This window comes from Lemur catta, chromosome 20, assembly GCF_020740605.2.
Source record: "Lemur catta isolate mLemCat1 chromosome 20, mLemCat1.pri, whole genome shotgun sequence".
NCBI classification, from domain to species: Eukaryota; Metazoa; Chordata; class Mammalia; order Primates; family Lemuridae; genus Lemur; species Lemur catta.
Window position 1 is genome coordinate 9,798,221 of NC_059147.1, and position 23,752 is coordinate 9,821,972.

Below are 23,752 nucleotides of genomic sequence, written 5' to 3' on the forward strand. Positions count from 1 at the left end.
CCTCCTAACTGGTCCCTGCTCCCACTCCTGCCCTCCCTGAATTTCAGCTCCTCAGACCTGGGGATGCGTTTAAAACATAAATTAGATCCTATCACTCCTCTCAAAACCCTTCCACACCTCCTCCCCCGCCCCCTCGAAAATCCCAAATATCTCACCAGGACCTACAGGGCCCCATAGATCCTGACCCTGGTTTGGACTTGGCCTTGGCCTCATCCCCTCCCACAAAGGTCTCCTTGATGTTGCTCAAATCTGCTGCCACCTCAGGATTTTGTATTTGCTATTCCTTCTGCCTTCAACTCTCTTCCCCCAAATATCTGCATGGCCTATTCCCTAACTTCTAGGTCTTTGCGGAAATACCTAGGGAGGCTTCTCAGACTGCCCTCACTAAGCCCTCAACCCACTTAACTTTTCTCATAACCCTCATCACCTGGACGTTGTGCTAAGTCATTACCTCAGTCCTTTGTTTATTTTCTGTCTTACCCTCTAAAGTGTAAGCTCCAGAAGGGCGGAGACTTTGTTTTGTTCATTGCTGCATGGTCAGCACCTAGAACAGGGCATCCGGCATATTATAGGTGCTCAGTTAACATAAGTTGAAGGAAGGGAAGGGAACAGCTTGAGAGGAGCTGCACTAACACGGAGACTAGCATAAGCATTTCATGGAAGAGGGCAATGTCAAGGTCTTTCCTGCCTTCTGTTTCAGCAAGGCAGGATGTCCAGGGGAGGCAAAGATGGAGCCAATTCTTGGGAGGTGTGAAAGGGGCAGTTGGCAGGGCGGGGGGTGTGTGCAAGGTGAACTGTAAGTTCATGGGTTGCAGGTTCTTGATTGAAACCATCAAATAGCCAAAAGGTCCTTGTGGACAGATTCCAAAAGACAGGAGCCTGCAGACAAAAGGTGGGTTATGAGCTGGAGAAGTTCTGAACCATTCTGCAGATGAACCTCAAAGTTAGGTGTGGTTCTGCCTGCAAAAATGAGCCACAAGGCAGCTCCATTCAGCTTCCCAAAGCTCAGCTCTGAGCAGGTCACTCTAGGGTCTTACTATCTTCCCAGTCTTCTTCACTGTCCCACCATCAAGCCCCCAAAAGTGATGCATAGCCAAAGGAAGGAGGGAGTGGGAGAGAAGTGCTAAGGAAGATCTGCCATTCTGGCAGGATCCTCCCCTCAAGTCAGAACCCAAAGCCCCTCTGCCTTTTCCCCCAGGCTTTGGCTAGTGTCTCCAGTAAACTGCAGTCTAAAATAGCATGACTTTAATAACTATATTGAAGATTAACTATGTGCCACGCACTCTAATCCTCACAAGACCCAGAGTGGTAAACCCCATTTCACAGATGAGGTCACTGAGGCTGATTGGGTATTGGACCTGTCCAAGGACACATAGCTAGTAAGTTGCAGAGGCAGGGCTGAACCACCAAGGCCCATGCGCCCACCCAGTCTCTGGACCACAGCTCACGTTCCCAGCTCCACGCTCCCTCAGGCGTCACAGTCACATTCAAGTCTTGGAGAGGCCGCTACCCCCGTGGCCTGCAGCCGGCCTCCCCCTACCCCAGGCTTGAGCAGCCGGCCCGCAGGGGGCGATGGCAGCGCAGCTGGAGTCTGCACCCGGAATGGGAGACCACCAGCAGAAAGCACCCAGGACCGGCACTCGGGGAAACCCTAGCAGACGCTCAGCGCCCCCCGCCCCAGGCGGAACCCCAGCTGTGCTGAGCGCGGCCGCCAGGTCGCCGGTGCGGACGCGCGCGCGCTCTCCAGCCCTTGTTTGATGAGCAGCGGCCAATAAATTCATTAATCATCATTTTATGCCTCATCAACCCCCCTCCAAGCCCCTCCATGGGAGTTACACAAATTAGCCCCTGAAAAGACAGTAATTTCAGTTTAGCGAGGTAAGTGCTTTCTGATGGGCTCCGCGCACAGAGCCCTCCTGACAAGCCAATCCATCAGCACGTCGGGGATGGGGCGCGGCCAGACGCCCAGCCCAGTCCGGCCTCACGCGACCCAGCCCTGCCCAGCCCAGACTCGGGGGGCTATTTGGATCTCTGCCTAGGACTCCCCTAGCCCCCCTCTCTTTTACCCATTCTCTGCGGGCTGTCTCTTCAGGCCTCTCTCCACCGCCCACTCCTTCTGAACAGAAGAGAAACTTTGCGGGGAGTGGGGGGGTGGGGACCAAGACCCCAAATTGGAAAACGAACGAACTCGTGTCGAAGGAGGATGCTGGGTCAATGAGCTTTCAACCTTCCTCCTCCCCCCTGCCCGGGGAGGCAAGAACCAGGTAGCTCTTTTTCCTAAAGTCTGGATGTCGGGGTCCCGCGACCCCTGGAAATGATTGAAGTGTTGTGTGTACTGCGTGCATTTATTTGTGTACATTATTTGGAGGAGGAAGGGTTAATCCATGTCTTCCAGATGATTCTGAAAGAAATCTCAGGCTCCAAAAGAGGACCATCTGGGAACAGAGAAGGTCCTTTCTTCTTGAGGGCGGCTCCACGGAACCCTGGTGGCTGGACGGGGCGCCTGGTGGCCCTCGCGTCTTTCTTTCTGAAACCTCCACCTGGGGTGGAAGACGACGCCTGGGGAAGAAGACAGAAAGGATTTTCTATCGAAGGGGCCCAGCCGGTGTGACTCAAGCGCGGGGGAGTTGGGTAAGAAAGGGGGAGGAGGGACGAGCCAAAGTGGAAAAAATAGTGGCAGGGTGGTGTATTTGCAAGCGCGACGCCAACGCCTTCTAACTCCCAGCCTGGCGCACAGAAGGTCCCGCGGGGACCCTACCTGACGGGCAGAGTCAGTGCAAAGGAGGTGGACGAGGAGTCACAGCCCACGCGGAGCCGGCCCGCCAGCTTGTCGCGGCTGCGGAGAAGTGGAGCGCCGAGCGCCGCCAGCTCCTTCATTAGCTTCCCCTCCACGCGGCGCTGCATGCCTCAGAAAATAAGTTAGCAAACGGGGAGCCGTTTATCTCTTTTATCTTGGGGCCTGATCCAATTAAATAAGTGCACATTTACATTTGCATCCATCAGGCGGGAGCGCTGAGAGCCCGGGGTTTGCTCGGAGCAAATAAAAGCAGATTTCACTGGGAAAGTGGTGTCTGGGCACGCGGGGCTCTTTGGGGCACCGGAAACAAGTGCTGCCCGGCAGGCGGCCTTGGGGACTCGGGGCTGGGGCTGGAGGCCCGACTAGAGGCCGGAGACCCCCAGCGGCCCCGAGGGACGGGCCACGCAAGAAGGATGGAGGAGCTGCGGCCCGACCCTCGAGGCGATCTCCTGTTAGGCCGCAGTCGGGCCCGCCTAGTGCCCAGGGCCCAAGTCGCAGTTATCGCAAAAACGAAAAGGAGACTGGCTCTGGCCGGGCCACAGAAGGAGACCTGCGGGGTGGGTCTAGGGAAGGTCCCCAATCTTCGGCTAGTCTGTGGGGAGGGCGGGTGGCAAGGTCCCAGCTGGGTCCGATTTTCCTCCTGTTACATGGTCGAGCGGCGAAGGAGGCAAAGATTCAGACTGACGGCGCGCCCCGTTTTCTCCCAGTGACCCTGCATCTGAGGGAGACCAGCTAATACGACCCATTCGTGCTTGTGCCGGGGTCGGGGGAAGCGGAAGTGAGCACCGCATGCTTTGCCACGCTGACTTCATTAAAGGCACTTTCGGAATAGGAGGGTTTGAAGCAATGAGAGGGTAGTTTTGTTTTGCGTGTTTTTCATTTTTCTATAGATGTCCACCCCACCGGCCAAAAGCTCTTAAGACCAAAACGGTCTTCGGGGACGCGGTTGCGTGGTAGTTCCCCAATATGCCAAACCGCAAATTAAGACCGCGGAGGGTCCAGAACTGGAGCGCCAAAGGCCCCAAGGAGTGGAAGTGCGTGCACCTGAAGCGCCTCGGGAGCAGGAGCGCACCCGCTGCGCTGCGCCCGGCGGGCCCCACCCACAGGCTGTTTCAGCCGCAGGCACGTTTCTCAATTGCCCGCTGCCTGGATTTTGAAACTGTGCCGAAGCCGTGGCGGGAATGGTAGGGTTAAACTGTTCTAGTCCCAAGCCCTGCTCCCCAAATCCTCAATGCTAACCGGGTCCTGGGTCCAGGGCTCTGCCGAATTGCGGTGGCGAAGCAGCTTACGTTTGTCCGGCCTGGAGTTTGGAGCCACGGGCCCGTCGCGGGTGTGGGCATAGTAGGATGTCGCCTAGCTCCCCCCTCCCTGCGACCCGCGTGGCTCCCCGAGACCAGTAGGCGGCGCCCTTCCTAAACTGCATCCGCGTCCGGCCACCTCTGGAGAGCGCAATCACATTCCTTTCACTTTGGGCTCTTTGCGTTGCGCTATTTGGTGCCTCGGTCCAGGTTAACAGCTAGTTGTGGGGGACAAGTGGGCTGGGAGGCACCGTCGTCGTGCCGAAACCGCAGGCATGACCCTCCCTGCCCCCAACCTTCCAGGCCCCACGAGCTGCGCACGTCGGGGGGAATGATTGGCCCTGAGGGGTTTGCTAACCAGGAGGCCTCGCTGCAGGCCCCGCGCCCCGGCTTGGGGAACATTTCCGGCCCTGGTACCCAGAGCCGGGGAACAGGAAGTGATTCGGCCCCGCACAGAGGAGTGATCCCATGAAGTGATTCGGCCCCGTGCAGAGGAGTGAGAGACCCGGCCGGTCCCCGGCTTGGCGCTGCCTCCAGGGACTGCCTGCGAGACCCCACGCGGTGATCCCGTGACCTCTGCCGCTAGGTGCCAAGCTCTGCCCTCCTCGGAGTCCGGAGCCGGCCCAGCCACACGCAGGTGGCAAACGCCCGCGCAGTCCCAGCACTGAAGCGTTTTAGGCGCTGCCTCACGCGACTTCCACGCCCCAATCCAAGCCTGAGAACAAACCCCGACCCCGGTACATCCCGGACGTTTTCCCCCCAGCGCTTCTACGACGCATGGCCTCCTGGACGGCTCGAGACTCGGCAAAGCAGAGGCTCGAGGAGGGACTTGGGATCCTACAGACACACAGCTACTTCTGAGATTAAACGCAGGGCACATTTCCTAAATGCCCCGAACCCGGATCTGCCTGGCAGGCCACCTCCCAAACTGAAAAGTCGCTAGACACCAGAAAAACTACTGGCCACTAAAACCCAGCTCTGTAAAGCAGAAACCCCTAGACTTAACTGGGGGCTGGAACTCAAAAGCAAGCACGCAAAGCAGACCCTGCAGAGGCCAAGGGCTGGGGACAGCGGGCAGGGGATAGATTGCGGCCCCCGCCGCCAAGCCCCCGGCGGTTTTGCTCCCCTGCCGGAGGCTCCTCGCGCCGCCCCTCGAAGAACAGAAATGCCGCGCGCTCCCGGGAGCGCAGGTCCCGTTCCCAGGCAGCCCGGCGGGCTCTCGGCTCTCAGCCCCGGGCCTTCGCAGTCGGATTTGGGAGGCCCGCGCCGCGCCATTTGCATATTCCCGGGAACTCAGGGAGGCCTGTAATTTTCTTTTTAAAATCGTTGGGCTGGGTTTTGGGCCAGTGCTTCCAAAACCCCGCCGAGTTGATGTCGTCCTTAAACTCTCTCTTAAGAGAAGGGGACTGGCCTATTCTTCTGACTTTTTTAGAAGAGAAGGTGACTCCTGGGGCTGCATATTCAACAAGGGGGAAAAGCTGATTGTGAACCAGGCTGTTGGGGGAGGGAGAGAAGGGTGGAGGGGGTGAGGCGCGGGGAGGAGGGGGAGGGCAAGTCATCTCTGGAATTCAATTGTTTAAAAAATCATTTATAATTAAAGGGACAAAATAAAATACGATCGTCTCATGCATATTTAATCATTCACACTTCCAGCTTTGAAACCATTTTCCCTGCGTGAATTTTCTCACTAATTTAAACCCTGAAGTCGACCGCTGTTCGCTAAAACATCTGGACAATGCAGCTTTCAAACTTGTTTAAATTCGAATGAGCTAAAGGAGCCCGGTTGCAGGTTTGGGAAAAAAAAATAGCAAAAGCCAACAACTCCAGTGAAACTTTGGGGTGTGTTTAAAACACCTAGTAAGGTTAAAAGTAATCTTGAGTAGAAATGCAAATATGTGCATTTTGATTTAGCCTAATTAAAGCAGTGTTATGTGCAAACACATTCTCTCTCAACACTCAGGCTTGGGTTTAATAGAGCAAATTAATTCCCCTTGCCGGATTATCTTTTTGCTGTAACACACACCCCTCCCCCGACCACCGAAAATTTCCCACGAAATACAGCACGTCGGCGGCTCCCTATCTCGGGGCAAAATGTAGACGCCAGCACCGCAGCCAAGCCGAACCCACAGCGTTGGTCACCGAGGGGCGGTGGCTCTTCCTCATTTAGGATTGAGATACATCCTGACTTTTCAATTTTGAGATGAAATATACGGAATTAAAATGAGAAAATAGAATCTCAGAAATACTTTTGTAGCTACTCGGACTATTGAATATGACCTGGGAAAAGTGCTAAAGCGACGACATGCCTTATCGAGTCCACAAGGACCTTGTTATCTAGGCAAATGGCCTCGAACTTTTGAAGGCCACTTGTCCAAAAAGAGGCCCATGGTGAGGGGGAGGGATACTTTCGGGGGCTCCCCTAGCTCCCCGCAAGTGGCTGTGGCGCTCCCTCCTCCCCTTCCGCCCACTCTGCAATCTCCGACTCTGCGAAGTGCAGGCTTGAAATTCAGGACAAGTGTGACACCTACCTGTGAAAGGGGGAAACCATCCCCTCGCCCGTCCCGCGGCCCCAACCCCACAGCTGAGCGGGCATCTACTGGGCCGCCCGCCACCCGCACCGTCGCGGATGGAACGTTCACTAATTTAATCAAATCCGAAGAAGAGATCAATGCCCAATTTTGAAGGGGTAGAGAAGACAGTGACTTGGGAAAGCCTCCCCCTTGGCATCCCCCAACGCGCTCCCCGCCCGTATTAGCCCGAAGCACCTTTGAAATAGTAATAAGGGCTAAATCCGGCATAAAATCGAACTCATTAGCAAAGTTCACCAGCTGATTGCTTTGCATAAAACACGACACTGATTGGAAGTAATTAGGTTAAGCGATGGCGCTCGCGTGGTGCGTGTCCCTAGCTGGCTTTGCCATCTTTTCTCCCTTCTGGGCACACACTTGGGTCTCTCTTCGCCTTCCTCCAGGGTCCAATCTCACCCAAGCAGCCCGCATCGGTGATCCAAATCTGCATTCCGGGCAGGGCCAGGTTCCCCGGGGTTTGCAGCCTAATTATGGTTTTCCCCTGGCACACTGAAGGTCTGTGAAACCTTTCAATCCCCACTTTGAAAAAAGTTGCAGGCTGCACCTTTTGACCAAGGCAATGGACAGTTTATTGAGGCTTCTAAAAAATAATGAGTGGCTCTGATTATGTTAAAATCTCTTTTAATTAAATATTTTGCATTTTACAAAGGCGGCTGCAGTTTCTTTTACTTTTTAAATCTAAGAGTATAACCTGTGTCCTTTCTGTAATAATACTTTAGCTCATACCCAGAAGAATCAATAGGTGTAAAAAATTAAATTAAACTTGTATTTTTAAACTATGAAACAGTTTTGGGGAAACACAAATGTATATATTTACATTACAAAAAAAACATTAAATGCCTGTACAGGTGTCTTGATTTCATAATTTACTTCAAAGATATTGAATTATCAATTTAAATACAAAATGCTACATTAAATATACAGAATAAGATTTAATACAAATCCTTTTTTGTAATTTTTCTCTTCAGTTGGTTAAGACATTATTTGTGTGTGGAGATGTTTACATTTTTATGTATCCATCTCCATAAACTATAAACTTTTGAATAGGAGGGGTAGTTTATGTTTTTTTTATCTCTCTTGGTGATGGAAAAATAACTGCCAAGGCCATGTTTTTAATAAATTAGAAAAGTCCGGGACCGACGCAGCCCGCGTTAAATGTCGGACATACCTTTCTTCAATTCATAGGGAGAGTCTTTGCACAGGTCTAGCTGAGACTGGCTCCGCAACATTTTCGGGTCTTTAGCCAAAGCGTCCGCTCGGTTCAACACGGTCTGGTTTAATCCATTGAAATGAGCGCCCGGACCGGTTGTGGGGCCTGGCCCGGGACCCGGGTGGCCATGGAGGTGTCCGAAGGAGCCATAGTTCGTGTAGCCGGGATAGAAGGGCGCGGTGTAGTAGAGAGGCCGGGACAGCACTGTCCCGCCAGGAAAAGGACACTGCGCCGAGGGCGAGCGCGACGGCGCCGGGGCCGGCGACGCACGGCTGCCTCCTAGGGCTTGCCCAGCTATGGGCCCGGGACACGGCGGGCATGGAGAGCCCTCGCTACCGCCGCCCCCGTCCTTGACCTTGTCCGAGGATGTGGCGATCTCTGCCAAAGACCACAGTTTGGGCTTGGCGAGCACCGCTGCCGGCGGCGGCGGCGGTGGCGGCGGCGAGTGGATAACCGAGGGCCCGCCGGGACCGGGGGGCAGCTCTCCCGCTGCTGGGTGCGTGGCGGGCGCCGGCGCGCCCGCAGGGTAGTGAGGGGCCGGGTCCTCGGCCAGCCGCGCTGCTGCTGGCCCAGCCGGGGAGGGCCCGCCGGCGCGGGGGGGCCCGGGCAACGCGTCGAGGCGGCCCTCCGAGGGCGGCTCTTTAAAATCCAGGTCGCTGAGGCTGCCCTCGGTCTCCTTGCCGGCGGGGGTGGGTGGCCCCTGCAGCCGGTCGCAGCTCGAAGCCGCCTTCTGCTCCGCTCCTCCTGTGGGCGAAACCCTGGCTGTCAGAGGCGCAGAGGCCAGGCGGCGGGGCCCACGTTCCCGCCCGCAAAGGCAGAGACCCCTGCCCTCAACCTCCAGGCCCCGTGCGCGCCCCCGCCTGCCCCCCCTTTTCCTTCTTATTCCCGCCCAACACGCCCTTTCCCGTGTCCACCAACCTGCTTCAGGGCCCTCAGGGTCGCCCTTGTCCTCAGGCTTCTGGGGCTCGTCCTCGTCGTTTTTCTCCAGGTCAATGTTCTCCTCTTCCTCCTCGTCCTCGCTGCGGTTCCGCGGCGTCCACGTCATCTTGTTCTCCTTCTTGAGGCGCCGGCGCGCGTTGGCGAACCAGGTGGACACCTGGGTGAGGGTCATCTTGGTGATGATGGCCAGCATGATCTTCTCGCCCTTGGTGGGGTAGGGGTTCTTGCGGTGCTCGTTGAGCCAGGCCTTGAGCGTAGCAGTGGCGTCCCGTGTGGCGTTCTTCCGGTATGCGGGGTCCCCATACGGGTACGACCCCAGGGGCGCAGCATAGGGGTGATACCCCAAGGAGCCCGCCATGCCGGGTGTGTGATCGTAGGGAGACCCCTGCGGTGGAGAGTCAGAGAGAAGGTGAGCGCGGGCCATGGTCTGACTGCCACCTAAACGACAGAATCGCGTTCTCCCTATGCCCCGGGGTCTACGGGCAAGGCCCGCACTCCAGCTTCCCTTGGGACAGGGCTGGCGGTTTCAAACCCAAGAGCAACTCCTCCCCCTCCTCAGAAGGCAGCGGGGCCCCCAATTCATGAGTCCAGTCCTTCGAGAACCCTTGAAGCTGTCCCAGCCTCGATGCCACCCTGTAGGCCCCCGTCTGCCTGGGCACGTCAGTCCCCTGTGCACAGATCTGGCCACTGCGGCCCGGCCCTGGATCTAGACAGAGGCCTGGGCAACGAAGGCGGCTCTGCGCTCCGCGCCCGGCAGCTGCACGTTGGGCGCAAGGAGGGAAACAAGGGAAGTCAAGGCTTTTTTTTCCTTTTCAACCCTCAAAGAAACGCAAACGAAAAGCTGAGGCTTGCCTCAGCACTCCTACTCTCCAAAAATGCTCCCCCAAACCAGTCACAACCCAGCCGAAAAATCCCGGATACACCGCAGCTCGGCCGACTTTTCAGAAATTTAATACCTCCAAATCGGATTGGGAAGATAGGATTACGGATTTGCAACATTTTGGAGGACTAATTAAAAGCGAGGCCAAACACATTTACATAGACTTAGCACTCTTCTGCTCAGATTTCAGGTGTATTTTTTCGGACTACTTTTCCAAAATGACAAAACCAAAAATATAAAATCTGCAGGGCGGACTGGGGCTTCTGTTTGAACCAAATGCTGCTCTTTAATTGCAGCGACCTCTCCCCCCAAAACCTTTCCCGCCAGCTCAGCTATCCGAGCAAGCCGCGGCTCTCTTTTCCGAACAACTCTTGAGCCCGAGGCCCGGGCGAAGCCGAGCGAGACAATCGTCCAAGTTTTCAGGGGCCGCGAAGCTTGGCGGGGGAGGTCGGCGGCGGCGGCGCCTAGGCCCGTGTCCCCTGCAGCCCCCGCCCGGCGGGCCGGCCGGCGGACCCCGGTTGCCCTCGCCCGCCTCGGATCCCGCTCACTCACCACGTACGAGGAGAAGGCGGCGGCGGCGGCGGCCGCGGGGTCGGCGCCGTACTGGAGGTGCGAGTTGTAGCCCGGCGAGGGCGCCGTGAAGGCAGTGGAGCCAGCATAGGGCGAGAACGCGGAGCCCGAAGACGAGCGGCCGAGCTCATCCGTGCGGGGCCCCGAAATGACGCTGGTGCTGTACGCCGGGCACGAGTAGAGCGCCAGCGAGGCGGACGGCTGGTACAAGTAGCCCTGCGGGTAGGACATGGCCACACACGGGCATGGGGCGCGCCGCGCCGCGGCCGCCAACCAGCCGGGCGGCGCCCTGCGAGGGCGAGCGGGAGGGCACCTGGCCTCTGGCTGCCCTGGGCCGCCGCTCCTCGGCCCCGGCTCCCGGGCTCCGGCCCGCCGCGCCTCCTCGCTGGCTTCCCGCGCGCCTCCGGCTGCGACCGCCGCGCCCGCTCCTCTGCGCGCCTCGCTCGCCCGGGTTGGCCCCTCTTTTCCTCCCCTCCCTTGCTGCTTTCTCTTTTTTCCCCTCGCTCTTTGCACCGGGGGGCTCTGCTTTTGGCTTCGCAAAGGTCCTGCCAAGATGCTAAGTTGGAAATTGAGGATTCTGACGCCTTGTGAGCGCCCGAAGCTCCTCCTTCCCGGGGTGTAGTCGGTGGGAGGACTGGCAGGAGCCTCTGGGCGGCCACAGCCAACCCGGCCGCCAGGCGCGCCTCGCCCTCTCCCTCTTCCTCCCCGGCTCCCTCTCCCGCTCGCTGGCGCTCCCCTCGCTCCTCCCCAGCGCCCGCCTCTCCTCCGCGGCCCTCTCTCCCCCTCCTCTCTGCCTCCCTCCTCCCTTCTGCTCCCCTCCCCTCCCTGGTCTCTCCCTCTCTCTTTCTCCCAGACTCTCGAGCGCCGGCCCCAGGATGACAATCACATCCTCGCCGCGCCGATCTCTTCCAACTTTCCTGCCCTGCTAACTCGGGCGCAGCGGCCGTCCCAACGCCCTGGCAGCGAGCGGGTCGGGGCACTAAGGGAGCAAGGCCGCGGACTGTGCTCCAGCGAACGCTCCGCTCTCTCCCAGCCACAGTAAATCGCCGAGTTTGCGGATTTCTCGTCCTCCCGGAGGCTGGCTCTGAGGCGGTACGTGGCCAACCCTCGCCGGCTTTTCCCCCAACCCAGGGGGCCGGACAGCGAATTGAAGATCTGGAATGGAGGTCCCCGGGAAAGCCAGATGGATGCCCGCGCTCTGGGCGCAGGGAGTCGGGATGACTGGCCCTCTGTGCCAGCAGCAGCAGGTGGGCGAGAGACAGGCCTCAGACGTCTACACGTCTCCGGCTCGCCTTCCTTTCACCGACCTTCACTGGACGGCGAGGGGGACACACTGGGGACCTGGGGACTCCCGGGCTAGCATCTCTCTAGAGGAGAGAGAGTGGGCAAGAACTGCCAGATCGAGAAGCAGCTACACTTGAGTAGGTCTCGGGGCGTGCCAACCTCCACCCCCAGGCGTCCCAGCCTCTTTCTCCAGGCTTGCCATCCGCAGCTCGCCCGGCCAAGTCGGTGGTGGAGGGTGCGGGTCCCCTTCCCTTTTGTTCAACTAAGTCGCCTTGCCCTTCGCACGCACCTCGCGCCCGCCCATGTTACACTGCAAACACTGGGCAGAGCAGTGCCCAACCCAACCGCTGTCTGTGCAGCGAGGCGCTGGCGAGGCAAACACACAACTGAGTCACAGGCAGTCCTTGCCCACGACGGCCACACAGTTAGAATACAAAACAGACCCGCTCCCCTCCTCCGCGCCTCCCGCCGCCGCAGCCACGAGCGCACTCGAACTCTGGGACAGACAGGGGCGCTGGTGAACCAGGAGAACGGCTGGCGCGGCGTGGGCGCGCTGCTGGAGCCCGTAGTATCAGAACTTTGTGGCCTTCTACCAGGAAGCCACACGCAGGCGAAGCATAACTACATGCAAAGTTTCTCGCATTGACTTTGACCGGCGAGGTACACTTTATTTCCCGAGCTCCAGCCCGGCTCACACTAAGCAGCCCACCCACACCACACTGGCGCCCGCTCGGCGGCGCGCCTTCATGCACGCGCTGACTCCTCCCCTCCGTCTGCCCCTCCCCCCCACCGCTTTAGACTACATTCTCCGAGAACCTCTCGGCCCGCCCAGCCCTTCCCTTGCACTGCCTTCCCCTCTGATTGGACGCCGGCCTCCATTGGCTCCGCCCCCTGGCGACGCGCGCCCGCTTTCCCCCCAAGTCCGGCGCCGAAGGGGCGGGGCTGGGCTTCGGCCGCGCTATTGTCATGGAGACGGGAAGCCGGCGGCTGCGGTGCCCCGGACTGCCGGGTTGAGGTGGCCGCCAGCCCGCCAATACCAAACCGAGGCGGAGCGGCCCGGGCGGCCCGGGAATGCGGGAGCCTGGAGCCGGCCAGTGGCGGCCTCTTCGGCGGCTCCTTCCCGGGCTCGGTGTAGGCCCGGTCGTCACGGGGAGCGCCCCGCAGCGTCCCCGCCTCGCTCCCTCGGCTCACGCCTCTCGCGGCCCCGCCGCGCCTCAGCGCCCGCCCCCGGCTCCGCCCGCCGCCGCCGCGGCCGCTGGCGCTAACGGTCGGTAACGGCCCGCGCGCGCCGCCCGCCGGGGGCCCGCGCCAGCCACGAGGGAGCGTCCGCGGCCCGCGCGCCCGCGCCGCGGCGGAGAGGTGAGCCCCACCCGCCCGCCCCGGGTCCCCGGTGCCGCGCGGCCGGTAGTGGACCCGGTGGACGCGGCGGGGCCCCGCGCGCGGCCGCGCGCCCCTTGGTCTTGGGCCCCGTGAGTGTCGGACCGGCCTCTCCTGACATCCCGGTGCCCTGGCGGTCGCGCGTGGCCGTGTCCCCTGTGTCCACGCGTGTCCCCTCCATCGCCGCCTCGGCTCTCGTCCGGGACGATGCTTTCTGAAATGGAGCCATGAAGGTTTGTGCCCGAGAATCCGAGTCTGTCACGCAGACATCCTCATTACATCACCCTGCCACTCTGGGCCACACCGCTGTCCCCCCACCCTCGTTTGTTTTGTTTTTTTTGCCCCTTCCCGTTTACTGTCTTTTTGGTGTCAGGGGACTGGAAAGAATCCTGCAAGATATGGAAGCAGTTAGAAATTTATGGTTCTGTTGCTGTGGTTGTCACCTCCGCTCTACGTCAAATTTAAGACTCATTTCTTAAGGATGTCTCTATTTTCTGCTTTATTTGCACATTGATGGCTCTGCTGCTTGGCTGGCCGAGGCCGCCCGGCGTCGGAGATAGAATTGTGTTAACATGTGAAAGCGAAGGGCTGGGCGTTAGCAGGCGGACGGAGCTCAGATAGCATCTGACGGATTTTCTCCGTTTTTATATGAACGTTTTCTCCGTTTTTTGCTGGTGAACACGAGTTTTTAACTTTTTATCTTGATAGTGGTGATGATATATGTCCCCCTGTAACCCCCTTCTTTACTTTCTGTTTATCAGCTTTTCCGTTTGGGAACCTGCTTACTTTTTAGCTGGTAGTTTCATTGGTCTCTTGTCACTGAAGCTCTTTCTACCCCAGCTGAGGTGGTGTCTATCTGCCTGCATTCCCAGGTTACCAAGAAGACTGTTGATTTTTATTGCATTTGTATCTTTCCAAACATTTTAACTTACACTACGGATAGGTTTGCTCTGATTGTTTTTAACGTACAACTATTAAATATTCTCATTTTAAAACTTCCTGAGGGCTTAGTGGTTTGTCATGTCTGCACGGATTCAGTTACCCGTAACTCTTAAAATTTAAAGCTTTAAAATCAGATTCACAATTGTATTGCCAAGACATGGCCCTAGAGCTTGCTCTTCAAGTTTTGGCAGTACAGTTGTCATTGTTTCAATCAAGTGCAAAAGAGGTTATTCCTGTTTATTTAGTGTAATAGCTGTTTACAGCTAAAACTTTAAAGACTCATAAAAGTAGGTCTGCTGTGTTTTAAAGATCTCATCATTCTTGTGAGAGACACAACAGCAACACTCGGAAAGGCAACAGATTGCTTCTGTCATATCGCTTTGCTGTTTTGGAGTGTGCTTAAAGGATTATGATTGATAAGGCTGTCTTGCCAGAGAATGTTGACACAGGTGTGCATCGTTATCTTAATTAAGATCCTGAGAAAATGTTGTCTATAAATGGTGACATAAGAAGGGCGGCATATTTTTGTACAGTTTGGCTTTTGGAGAATTTAATTGCACTTGAAACCTGTCTTTGAGCTTCCAGAGTTTGTGAGCACTTTGGCAACAGAAGTTTTAGAGAGAAATGATAGTTTAATGTTAAGTGTTCTGGCATGTACTAATACTACTTGTGGCTTTTTGGCAATGCCTTCATTGTGTTAGCTTTCTTTGTGCTTTAGCTTTGTGGAATAATGGTTTCTAACTTTGAAAGGAAAGCATAAAATAGAGCAGTATATTATTTATTAGTGCTCAGAATAAATCTGTCTAGGAAGGCATGGTGAATGTGCAGAAACAGGAATATGCTAAAAAGGTAAATACGTGAGAAATTTATGCCATTTCATTTTTTGGAAAAGAAACAGTCTCCTAGAGTGTCTTAGTGATCTAAAATCTTTTTCATATCATCAAGTATCTAGCTACAATTTTTATGGAATGCCTTGTTTATATTTCTAGGAATAAAAGAAAACTATAATTTCTTCCAAAATACTGTTCTGTAAATTTGAATTGATGTGTAAGTGAAGACAGCGCATTTAGCCTCTTATTAGTTTAAGGATCTGAATCATAACCTGAATGACCACTAAAATAATATTACTGTCCTTTACTCCCAATCTCGAAATATAAAAACAATGGCAAGACGGATGCTGTTGATCTTATTACCCTTGGCTTACCCAGCACCTAATACCCTTTAACATAAGTATTGCATTAAGATTTTTCACCTCTCTTTGTAGCTCATGATTTCCTGGAAGCTGGCTGTCCATCAGTGTGTATGAGTGTGTGAGCGTGTGTGTTTTTCTTTAATATTAAAACTCATTGTAGAAAGAGGAAATGAAAGCAGAGGGGACCATAGGCATATGATCGGAAAAGCCAGGTGTAGCTTCACAGCTCATTCTTGACTCTAAGGATAATTAGCTGGTTAGAATTACATGGTAAACTGAAAGAAAGACTTATTTAGATTTGTTTGCTGAAACTAAAATGAGCATTAATTTGGAGATAATTGCTTTATGTATCCCTCACACCCCACTCCCATCAAAAATTTTTTTCTCTGGCAGCTACAATCAGTGTCCTTATGCTATTATCCATGTTATTTTCAAATTTGATATGTTGCACTAAAAGAGGTGAAAGAGGAATATGAACTAATTACCCATCATCCCGTTTTAATGAATAATACCAGATAATTATTTAGGGAAAATTTAAATGTTCTTTAGTTGATAACACAGAAATAAATGAAATCATGGAATTCTGAGTGAATTAAGCATGTTCTTTAAAGTAGATTATGAACACAATATCATAGTTTGGAATAATGTTTTAACTTTGAGATAGTGTAGCCTATTTTCAGTGGTAGTATCTTACTATCTTTGTATATTTTTCTTCAATTTCCATATGGTGTTTATTTTTGTAGTTTTAATATCTTTTTGGTATATTTTTAGTTGTTTTGTAGAGAATATTTTTTCCTAATAAAACAACAGCTGTTGCAACTCTAAGAACATGTAAAATCTAGAAATTCTTTTTTCCTTGTTCAGTAATGACTCTGATTTGCTTTCATAGCACTACTTTGAATTATGATACCCATGGATGACTTATTTCTGCATAAATCTGTAGTGTTTTTATAGTTGTGGTATACCTAAGCACCAGTTTAGCTTCGCAAATTAACTTAGATGCTTCAAAATTGAAAACCAGTATATTCTAATGTAGTTTGAGTTTAAGTCTTTATTAGTAAGGATGCACTTAACATTTGTTCAGGAGAAGGGAATATAATTTTCTCCTGCAGTTGTCATTTATGTAATCCAGTTTTCTGTTCTTTTCTCAAGCTAATGTTATTCCACACCTTGATACAGCTTTTATTTGTTTATTTGCCATAATATGGAGTGATACCTTAGAGAAAATTAGATATTCATAGCTAATATCCCCAAAGTATTACTAGTTTTCTGTTTTCTTAAACAGAATCATTTCCATTTTCTGTGCAGGTGATAGGTATGATGCTTCCATAATACATTTGGATGTTGTCAGCTAAGTTCACTTCTGAACTATGGGGTTCCTCCAAATTTTGGCTGAAATTTGTCCTTGTACATCCCAAAGCTCATCTGCAAGTGAGTGTCTGCACACAGCGTGCTTGTGTGTGGAGTTAAGCCAAAGTAACATCAGCATTGGTTTTACCAAAGCGTTTATATTGGGAATAGGGGCTGGGTACAGAATGTAGAGAATGTCACTTGAGGCCTTCGATTAAATTAATGCGTTAAACAAGGGTGCAGTAAATATAAAAATTTTTAATTCATGAAATGACAGTGAACCATTTATTTATTTGTCATTTATCATGGAATTACATTGAATAATTAACAGTATGGGTTGGATAGCAAAATTTATAAATTCAGTGCTTTTTACAAAAATCAAGATGAAGTTTATGATATTTTATAGAAATAGTATTATTACTTAAGAGAAATGATCTGTTTATGCCAAATCACACTTTTTGGTTATTTTAATTACCTAATTCTTTTAAGAATAAATTTAGTGGGAATATAAGTTCTAGTCATAGTTAACCAAACTCTTTCAATGATAAAGGGTATACAGATAGACATAAAACTTGTTATTTCTTATCAAAATAGAGGCTGCTGAGTACAGGTAGATAAGAAAAGCTATGAGAAAGAATTATTTTGCAGAATATTTGTGTTGTATAGTGGGCAGAGCAAGGAACTGGATTTAGTGATATAGACTATTTTATTAAGAAAAAGAGTGGTTGTATGGCAAAAAATGAGCTAATTTTACAGAAGGCAGCTATAGTTAGTATAGCCTGCAATAGAACAAATGTTTCTCTCTGAATACTTTCCAAGACATTAAAATGATTTTTAATGTCACATAAATTAATATATAATAGTTTTTAAATAACATCCTTGTGTTCCCCTAATACTGGTTGGGTCTTGTGGAAATGGGGTTTCATGTATGACTGAGAGCTGAAGCATTGCAGGATGTTAGAAAACCCAAACACAAATAAAAAGAAAATGTTAAGCAGTGAGCACTCTGATTCCTCTTTGTTTGCCTTTAATCTTAATTTTTTGTTTTTTTTTTAAACCATATATAAAGTTACTGAATTTAAAAGATAAAGGAAACTGATTTTCTCTTTTTTCCTCCTAAGGATTAATATAGGAAAAATATAAACACATATGAAGATTGGTTGAGTTTTACATCTGTTGTCAGCCAAATTTATTAAGAGTCGTATCTAATATTCCTTTTGTATAAAATAGATGTATGTGGGGGCTCCCCATTCTTGAAAATATGAAGAAAACATATCCTTTCAGAAGTAATGGGTTATGGTTGCTTAATTGAGAAGGTTGTTCTAAATGTTCTCTAGTGGAAATAGCTAAAGAATATGCTTTTTGAGAAATGTATCATCCAGGAATAAAATCAATTGAAGTATTGGTAATTAAATTGTAATTCCATGAAGAAAGGAAATAGTACTAAAGGTGAAGCTAACTATTGCTGTTTTTCTCTTTAAGAGTCTACAGTTCATAATGGACCTACTGTATTGGCTATTGGAAGAAGGAGATTCTGAAGATAGGGAGGTAATGTTATCTCTTTTAAAAGAATACTTTCCTCTGTAATCCTGAACCTTTATTACATAAGAACTTTGTCCAGTAGACAGCAGTTTCTTTAAATTTGGGATATAGAAACTATCTTAATTTCTTCTGCTTAGTTTTTGAGCCTGCTTCTCCTAGGGCTGTGGACTATGTTGGGAGAGCTGAGAAATATCATTTAGCCATACTCAGCATCCTTAAAATAGCTCCTTTCTGAGAATTAGATCTGCAAAGGTGTCCTGCACAGTTCTAGTAGATGCCATTTTAGTTTGTGGTTGATGTGCATGCAGTTAGCATGTTGTTTAACTGTCCTCATTTACCTCCCAGTTCTTTGTTGCTTTCATTTGGGGGTATGTGTTCTCTGCAGGGTGATTTACTGGCAGCCACAACCAAGCTCTCAGTGGAAGACCTGGTGGTTGGCAACTGGTTCCAGAGCTCTGCCAAGAAGTTAGCTGGGCCCAGCCTGGGGTGTTCTAGTGTACTGGAGGCCAGGAGCTCCTGCACGTGGGTTTTTTTCCTGGTTCAGAGCCTTAGGTCCCTTTCCATTTTTTGTGTAATCCTTTTCCTCTTGCTAGGTTGGCTTGCTACTTACTTTGCAGCTGTTGCAGGGATTCACATGGAATGGAGAGTTCTGTTTTATTCTGGATGATTTCTTTGATAATTTACCTGTATGCTTTTTCATTTTTAAAACCCTGATATTGGTGTTGAAGAATCAATCTAAGATTCTTGAAGAACAAATACTGGGTTCAAGTTGTATCTATCAGAAGAGATTCTGTCCTCTGATGCTGTGTTGTCACACTGAATATGCAAGTTAAATTAAAAACAGAGTAAAACTCTTTTATGAAAGACCAATTACTGTATCTAAGAATGTATGTATAGGCTTAAATTGTGCGATGGCATTTATATCTATTTGTTGTCCTTTTAAGAAGAATAATGTACTTTTCTAGTCCTCAAAAATACCTGTCCCCTGAACTATATCTGGGGAGGAATATTAATAAAACAATGAAGGGCTTCACGGTATCTATATAATTAGGAAATTGGTAAGAAATGTGGTGGCTAAAATTGATTTCTTCCACTAAAGGAACTAGTATACATGTAAAAACAAAAATCTTCAGGAAAAAGACTCTTTAATCTTTAAGTCAAGTAGTGTTTTTGGTTAAGACAACAGGAAGGGAGAACACACCAATTTCAGATTCTTTTACTCATGCCTGTGTAGAGGCTGTAAGCAGTTGAGGAAGCCATTAAAACGTAGTCAAGGAAAAAAAGGTGATATCAAAGTGATTACTTGGAAAGTAGTTTACGTTTGCAAAACAATTCAATATTATGACCTTCACTAACTTCTGCTCTTCATATACTTGGGTTATTACTCTGACTTTAAATATATCAGTTTATGGTATAATGTATATGGAATGCAGGGATATTTTAGAATTGCTAGATCTTGCTGGTCATCTTAAAATATGCTACAGTATTACAAAGTTGAAATGTAATATTTATTAATAGAAGAAAAATATAAAATTTAATATCTGGGCAACAGACCTTTAAACCTACTTTAAAAATATGATCTTGACATCTGTGACACTTTTTGTCTTGGTTATATAGACAGAATTATGGATATTCTACAATCCAGATGTCATTTATTAATTCCAAATTTATTCTCTATAATGGACTTTTAAAATAAAAGGTATATGTGCTTTAGAGAGTAAAATTTGAGTCATGGGCTAATTTACTAAGTATCAGAACATAGAAAAGCAGCCTTGATTAATTTAGAACTGTGAAAGGGGGCAGGTAAAACGGTTTTCAGCTGAAATTTACTAATGCAGCAACCATTTAAATTAAATGTTTGTTAACATAATAGTGATGGCATTTTCTCCTCCTCCTCCTTGTGGTTTTGTCCAACTAGATGTTACAGTGGCAGTTGCACTGACTGTTAAGTGTTTAAATGATGGCACCATTATGTGAAGTGATTTTGAAATGAGAGATTCCAGCCAAGAATTACATCTGCTCCCATCTCCTTCAAATCATACTCTCTGGCAGTACAGATTATGATTGATTTGTTTGTGACAGATTGCAGGAAACAGTCATTGATTTTTCAATATTTTACCTTAAAATTATTTACAGTTGTAACCATGGGGAGGTATTTCCATGGGCTGTCAGCCCCTGAAAGACTAGGATAATATTCCCTGCTCTCTGACAAGACAAATTACCTGTAATGAGTGCAGTAGCTGAAGGGTATACTTTTATTTTAAAATATGTCAATAACCCCAGTGACTAAACGAATATTGATTTAGCATAATGAAGCCTGAGTAATGTGAAAATGAGCTTTTTCAAGGGGCATGGTAAAGACTTTCTTTTTAGCTGGTTGTAAGAAGCTTTTCATTCTTTTCAGCTAGCTGGTGGAAATACAGAGTTTTATGAGGAAACCATCAGGAATGATAGCACTGTTTCTGATAACCAGGGTCCAAATATTTTGCCCTTGCCTTTAGTGATTATTTTCAAATCTTATTTTGAGTCTTACTTTTAGTCATAGAATAGTACTGATTTGTTTGATGTTATCTTTAACTATGCAATATTTTTATAATTCCAATATATTTTGCATTGGAACCTCCAGTAATGAATATTAAAATATATATACAATCATTTATAGATGACATCATAATTATATTAAGACATTTCAAATGGGTTATTGTCGTATTTAATGTGCTGTATTTTATGGTAGAATAACTCTCAGTCTCTGGACATCAGATTGCTTTCAATGGGAATGAAGATTAATTTACTTAAGTCCTGATTTTTTTAAGCATCAGTGCATGTTTTCATTTTTGTCAGGCTTGTCTCCCCCCCTTTTTTATGTAATTCTCAACTTATTACAGATTAAGGTCCCTATACATATGATCCTTCAAACAAGAATGATACTAAGAAATATATACCCTTATTTTTATAGTCCATCAAGGTATCTGGAGGTTTTTTGCCTAAGTTAGTATCTCCATATTCAACTTGGAAAGGAGAAAATAAGGCAAACAATGCTGGTAATATATAGCAGAAAAATAAGTATTTGAACAAGATGTCAAACTGATATTTCATGGGCACCTAACTTATTTTATGGTAACTAATAGTAATAAAATTTTATAAAAGTCAATAGGTGAAATCCGCTTAGAAATTAAAAATGAGTTATAATTTAAAGAAAATTCAGATGGCTCTTTGTGAGTACTAGTTCTCTTGTAGCATGGCATTGGAAATGTTGAAATAAAATGGAAAGCATGAATATATCTTTTAATGGAAAACAGGATAGACTCTAGAACACAAAATTATAACTTTATTTTTTCCCAGGAATTTGCTTAAGGGTGTGACACAGATGATCTTTGTCACTTGTCTTAGTTGTATCTAAGCAATGAAACTGGGTGCTTTACAAAATACTTGACCTGTGATTTCATAAGTTGTATTTCATTTCTCCATCACCCCCTCTAAATTCTTTCCCTTTTTCTATAAAAAGACCTTTGAAATATAGAAATATGAGAGATGTAGCATCATCATATATGAAACTGATAGCTCATATTCTTCAACGTTTAAGTTGGTTTATAGGTTTTTAAGTTGATATAGTAACCATAGAATTACTTACGCCTTCCAGAAAAAAAATATTGATTTTTTTCCTCAGTAGTTTTTTAACTATAACGTATTTTCTTCAGATAAATCTATGCTAAGAAAAACACCTATATTGTTGTTTAGTTTATTTTGGAGTAAAATAATAAACGTATTGTAGTCAATACTCCTGACCTCATCATTTAGTTTGAACCTGTATGTTCATTTTATAGTACATGTATAGAACTATTTGTGTGAATTAAATTTAAGAAACATGTAGATAAAGTAAAGCTTTTTCTGGGAAAATTTTTCTTTTTTGGATACTGTGCCCTTCTCCGTTTCTTTTTTCCCTTTGGGGGGGGAAAATACCTTGTTCTCCTTTAGGGAAAAACTGTTTATATAAAGTATTTTTAAATCATGCAAGTCATTGACTGGGGTTGGTTAAAACATTTGTTTTTTAAAAGGAGAAAATGCTCCTGTTTTAAAAATCTTTCTTGTATTTGTATCTATTAAGATAAACAGTTTACTTTGATACGGTACATACCAATCTACTTAGTTAATTTTTTTTCCAGAATTCATTTTACTGTTCTTGGTCTGACCTTCTATGATAACTTAATATAGGAACAAATTAGCATATAATTCTATTTTCCACGTGACCTCAACCAGTTACAGAATTGTACCACCACTTTTGGGGGGCAATTTGATAGTTTATGTAGACAGTAGCATTAAGTGTTTGCAAATGTTCAGTGTATCCTAGCTACCGTTATTGAAAATGTTTTAAAGTAAGCAGTTAAAGGAAACACTTCACCCCTATTACTAAGTTATTAAAATGCCTCCTAAAGGTAACATTTTAAATTAGTATACATAATTGATTCATAATTTGTCTTCTCCCAAGCATAAAGCAGTATAGCAAAGTTAAGTGTGATCAGTGAGGTATAAGATATTAGGGATTGATGGTGACAATGATCATGACAACTAAATGGATTTTTTTTTCTTTTAGATTCAGCTGGTGCTCTTTGACATTTCCTGTGATCTGTTTCAATCTAGATGCAAAGGACATGGAAAAATCAAGTGTTCAAGTGGTTTAAATATGTTTTGGATCTTCCTATTTGCAGACTGCAGTATTTTCCAATTAAAATCCTCAGTTGTCACGCAGAAGGTGGTTTAAGCTCTTCTTGATCACCAACTTTATTGAAAATGTTTAGTATTACAGAGTATCACTGAATATTTTTTGTATTAATCAAGGTACAGGAAAAATAAAATTTATATGTTGACTTTTTTCTAAAATGTTTTTATTGGGTTGAATAAATGTTTATACCTGGAAAAGAAGGTTAAAAAAATCCCTTTCTCCTTCATAGTAATTCTTCTGACAGTCAGATATCATTACAGTGGGTTTAAAATCACTTTCTAATGTGACCCTATTACATTTATGGGAGGAAAAAGACTTGACAGGTATTCCTATGTATATTTTAATTCTCTGTATCAGTCCCTCTGGAATAGAACACTTTCTCCTTGAACAAATCTATTAGCTCAATTCCGATCCAAGAAAAAGTTACCTTAACTGGTAAAGCATTTGTTACGTGTTTGATTTATGTAAAGAAGGTTGACATCTAGTTCTTTCACAGAATTCCTACGTTTGGGTAGCCTGAGTAATGAAAGATTACCTTGCCATTGGGAAATTCCTTCTTGTGGGCTTTGTAGCAGCTATAAGAAAGGGGAAGGATTCCTCTGTACAGGCTGGCCTGCAGCCTCTGTGGCATGAACAGGGGGAAACGAAGGGTATGTCTGGCCAGAAGCAGCCCTTAGGGAGGGCACTGGGGAGATTCACAGATGCTGATGACAGTTGTAGAAATTGCTGGGAGTTATTTTGTGAGTGACACAGTATATAATTCATCCACTTCTATAGTTTTTACAATGCATCCAAGGGCTAGAATGAATTCTTAAGCTTAGATCTCACTATAGTAATGTAAATTTATTAGGCTAGAATATTTAATTTTTTTATTTTTAATTAAACTTTGTATTTGAGATAATTACAGATTCACATGCAGTTGTACAAAATAATACAGAGAGATCCTTGAATACTTCACCCAGTTTTCCCCAACAGTAACATTTTGCAATGTTGACATTGATACCAGCAAGACAGAGAATGTTGCCATCACTATGTGGACTCCTCACACTGCCCTTTTATAGTC

At 48.0% G+C, this 23,752-nt stretch overlaps 1 protein-coding gene across 1 annotated transcript; it reads right to left on the reverse strand.

Annotated features, from left to right (window-relative positions):
• Window positions 1–7,228: 7,228 nt before the first annotated feature.
• On the reverse strand, window positions 7,229–11,008 carry IRX5 (iroquois homeobox 5). Its single transcript, XM_045533111.1, has 3 exons — window positions 10,265–11,008; window positions 8,812–9,217; window positions 7,229–8,637 (listed from the first exon to the last, which is right to left on the reverse strand). The coding sequence occupies exons 1-3, from the start codon at window positions 10,511–10,513 to the stop codon at window positions 7,835–7,837; spliced, it is 1,458 nt and encodes a 485-aa protein (XP_045389067.1). The 5' UTR covers window positions 10,514–11,008; the 3' UTR covers window positions 7,229–7,834.
• Between the last annotated feature and the right edge of the window lie 12,744 nt (window positions 11,009–23,752).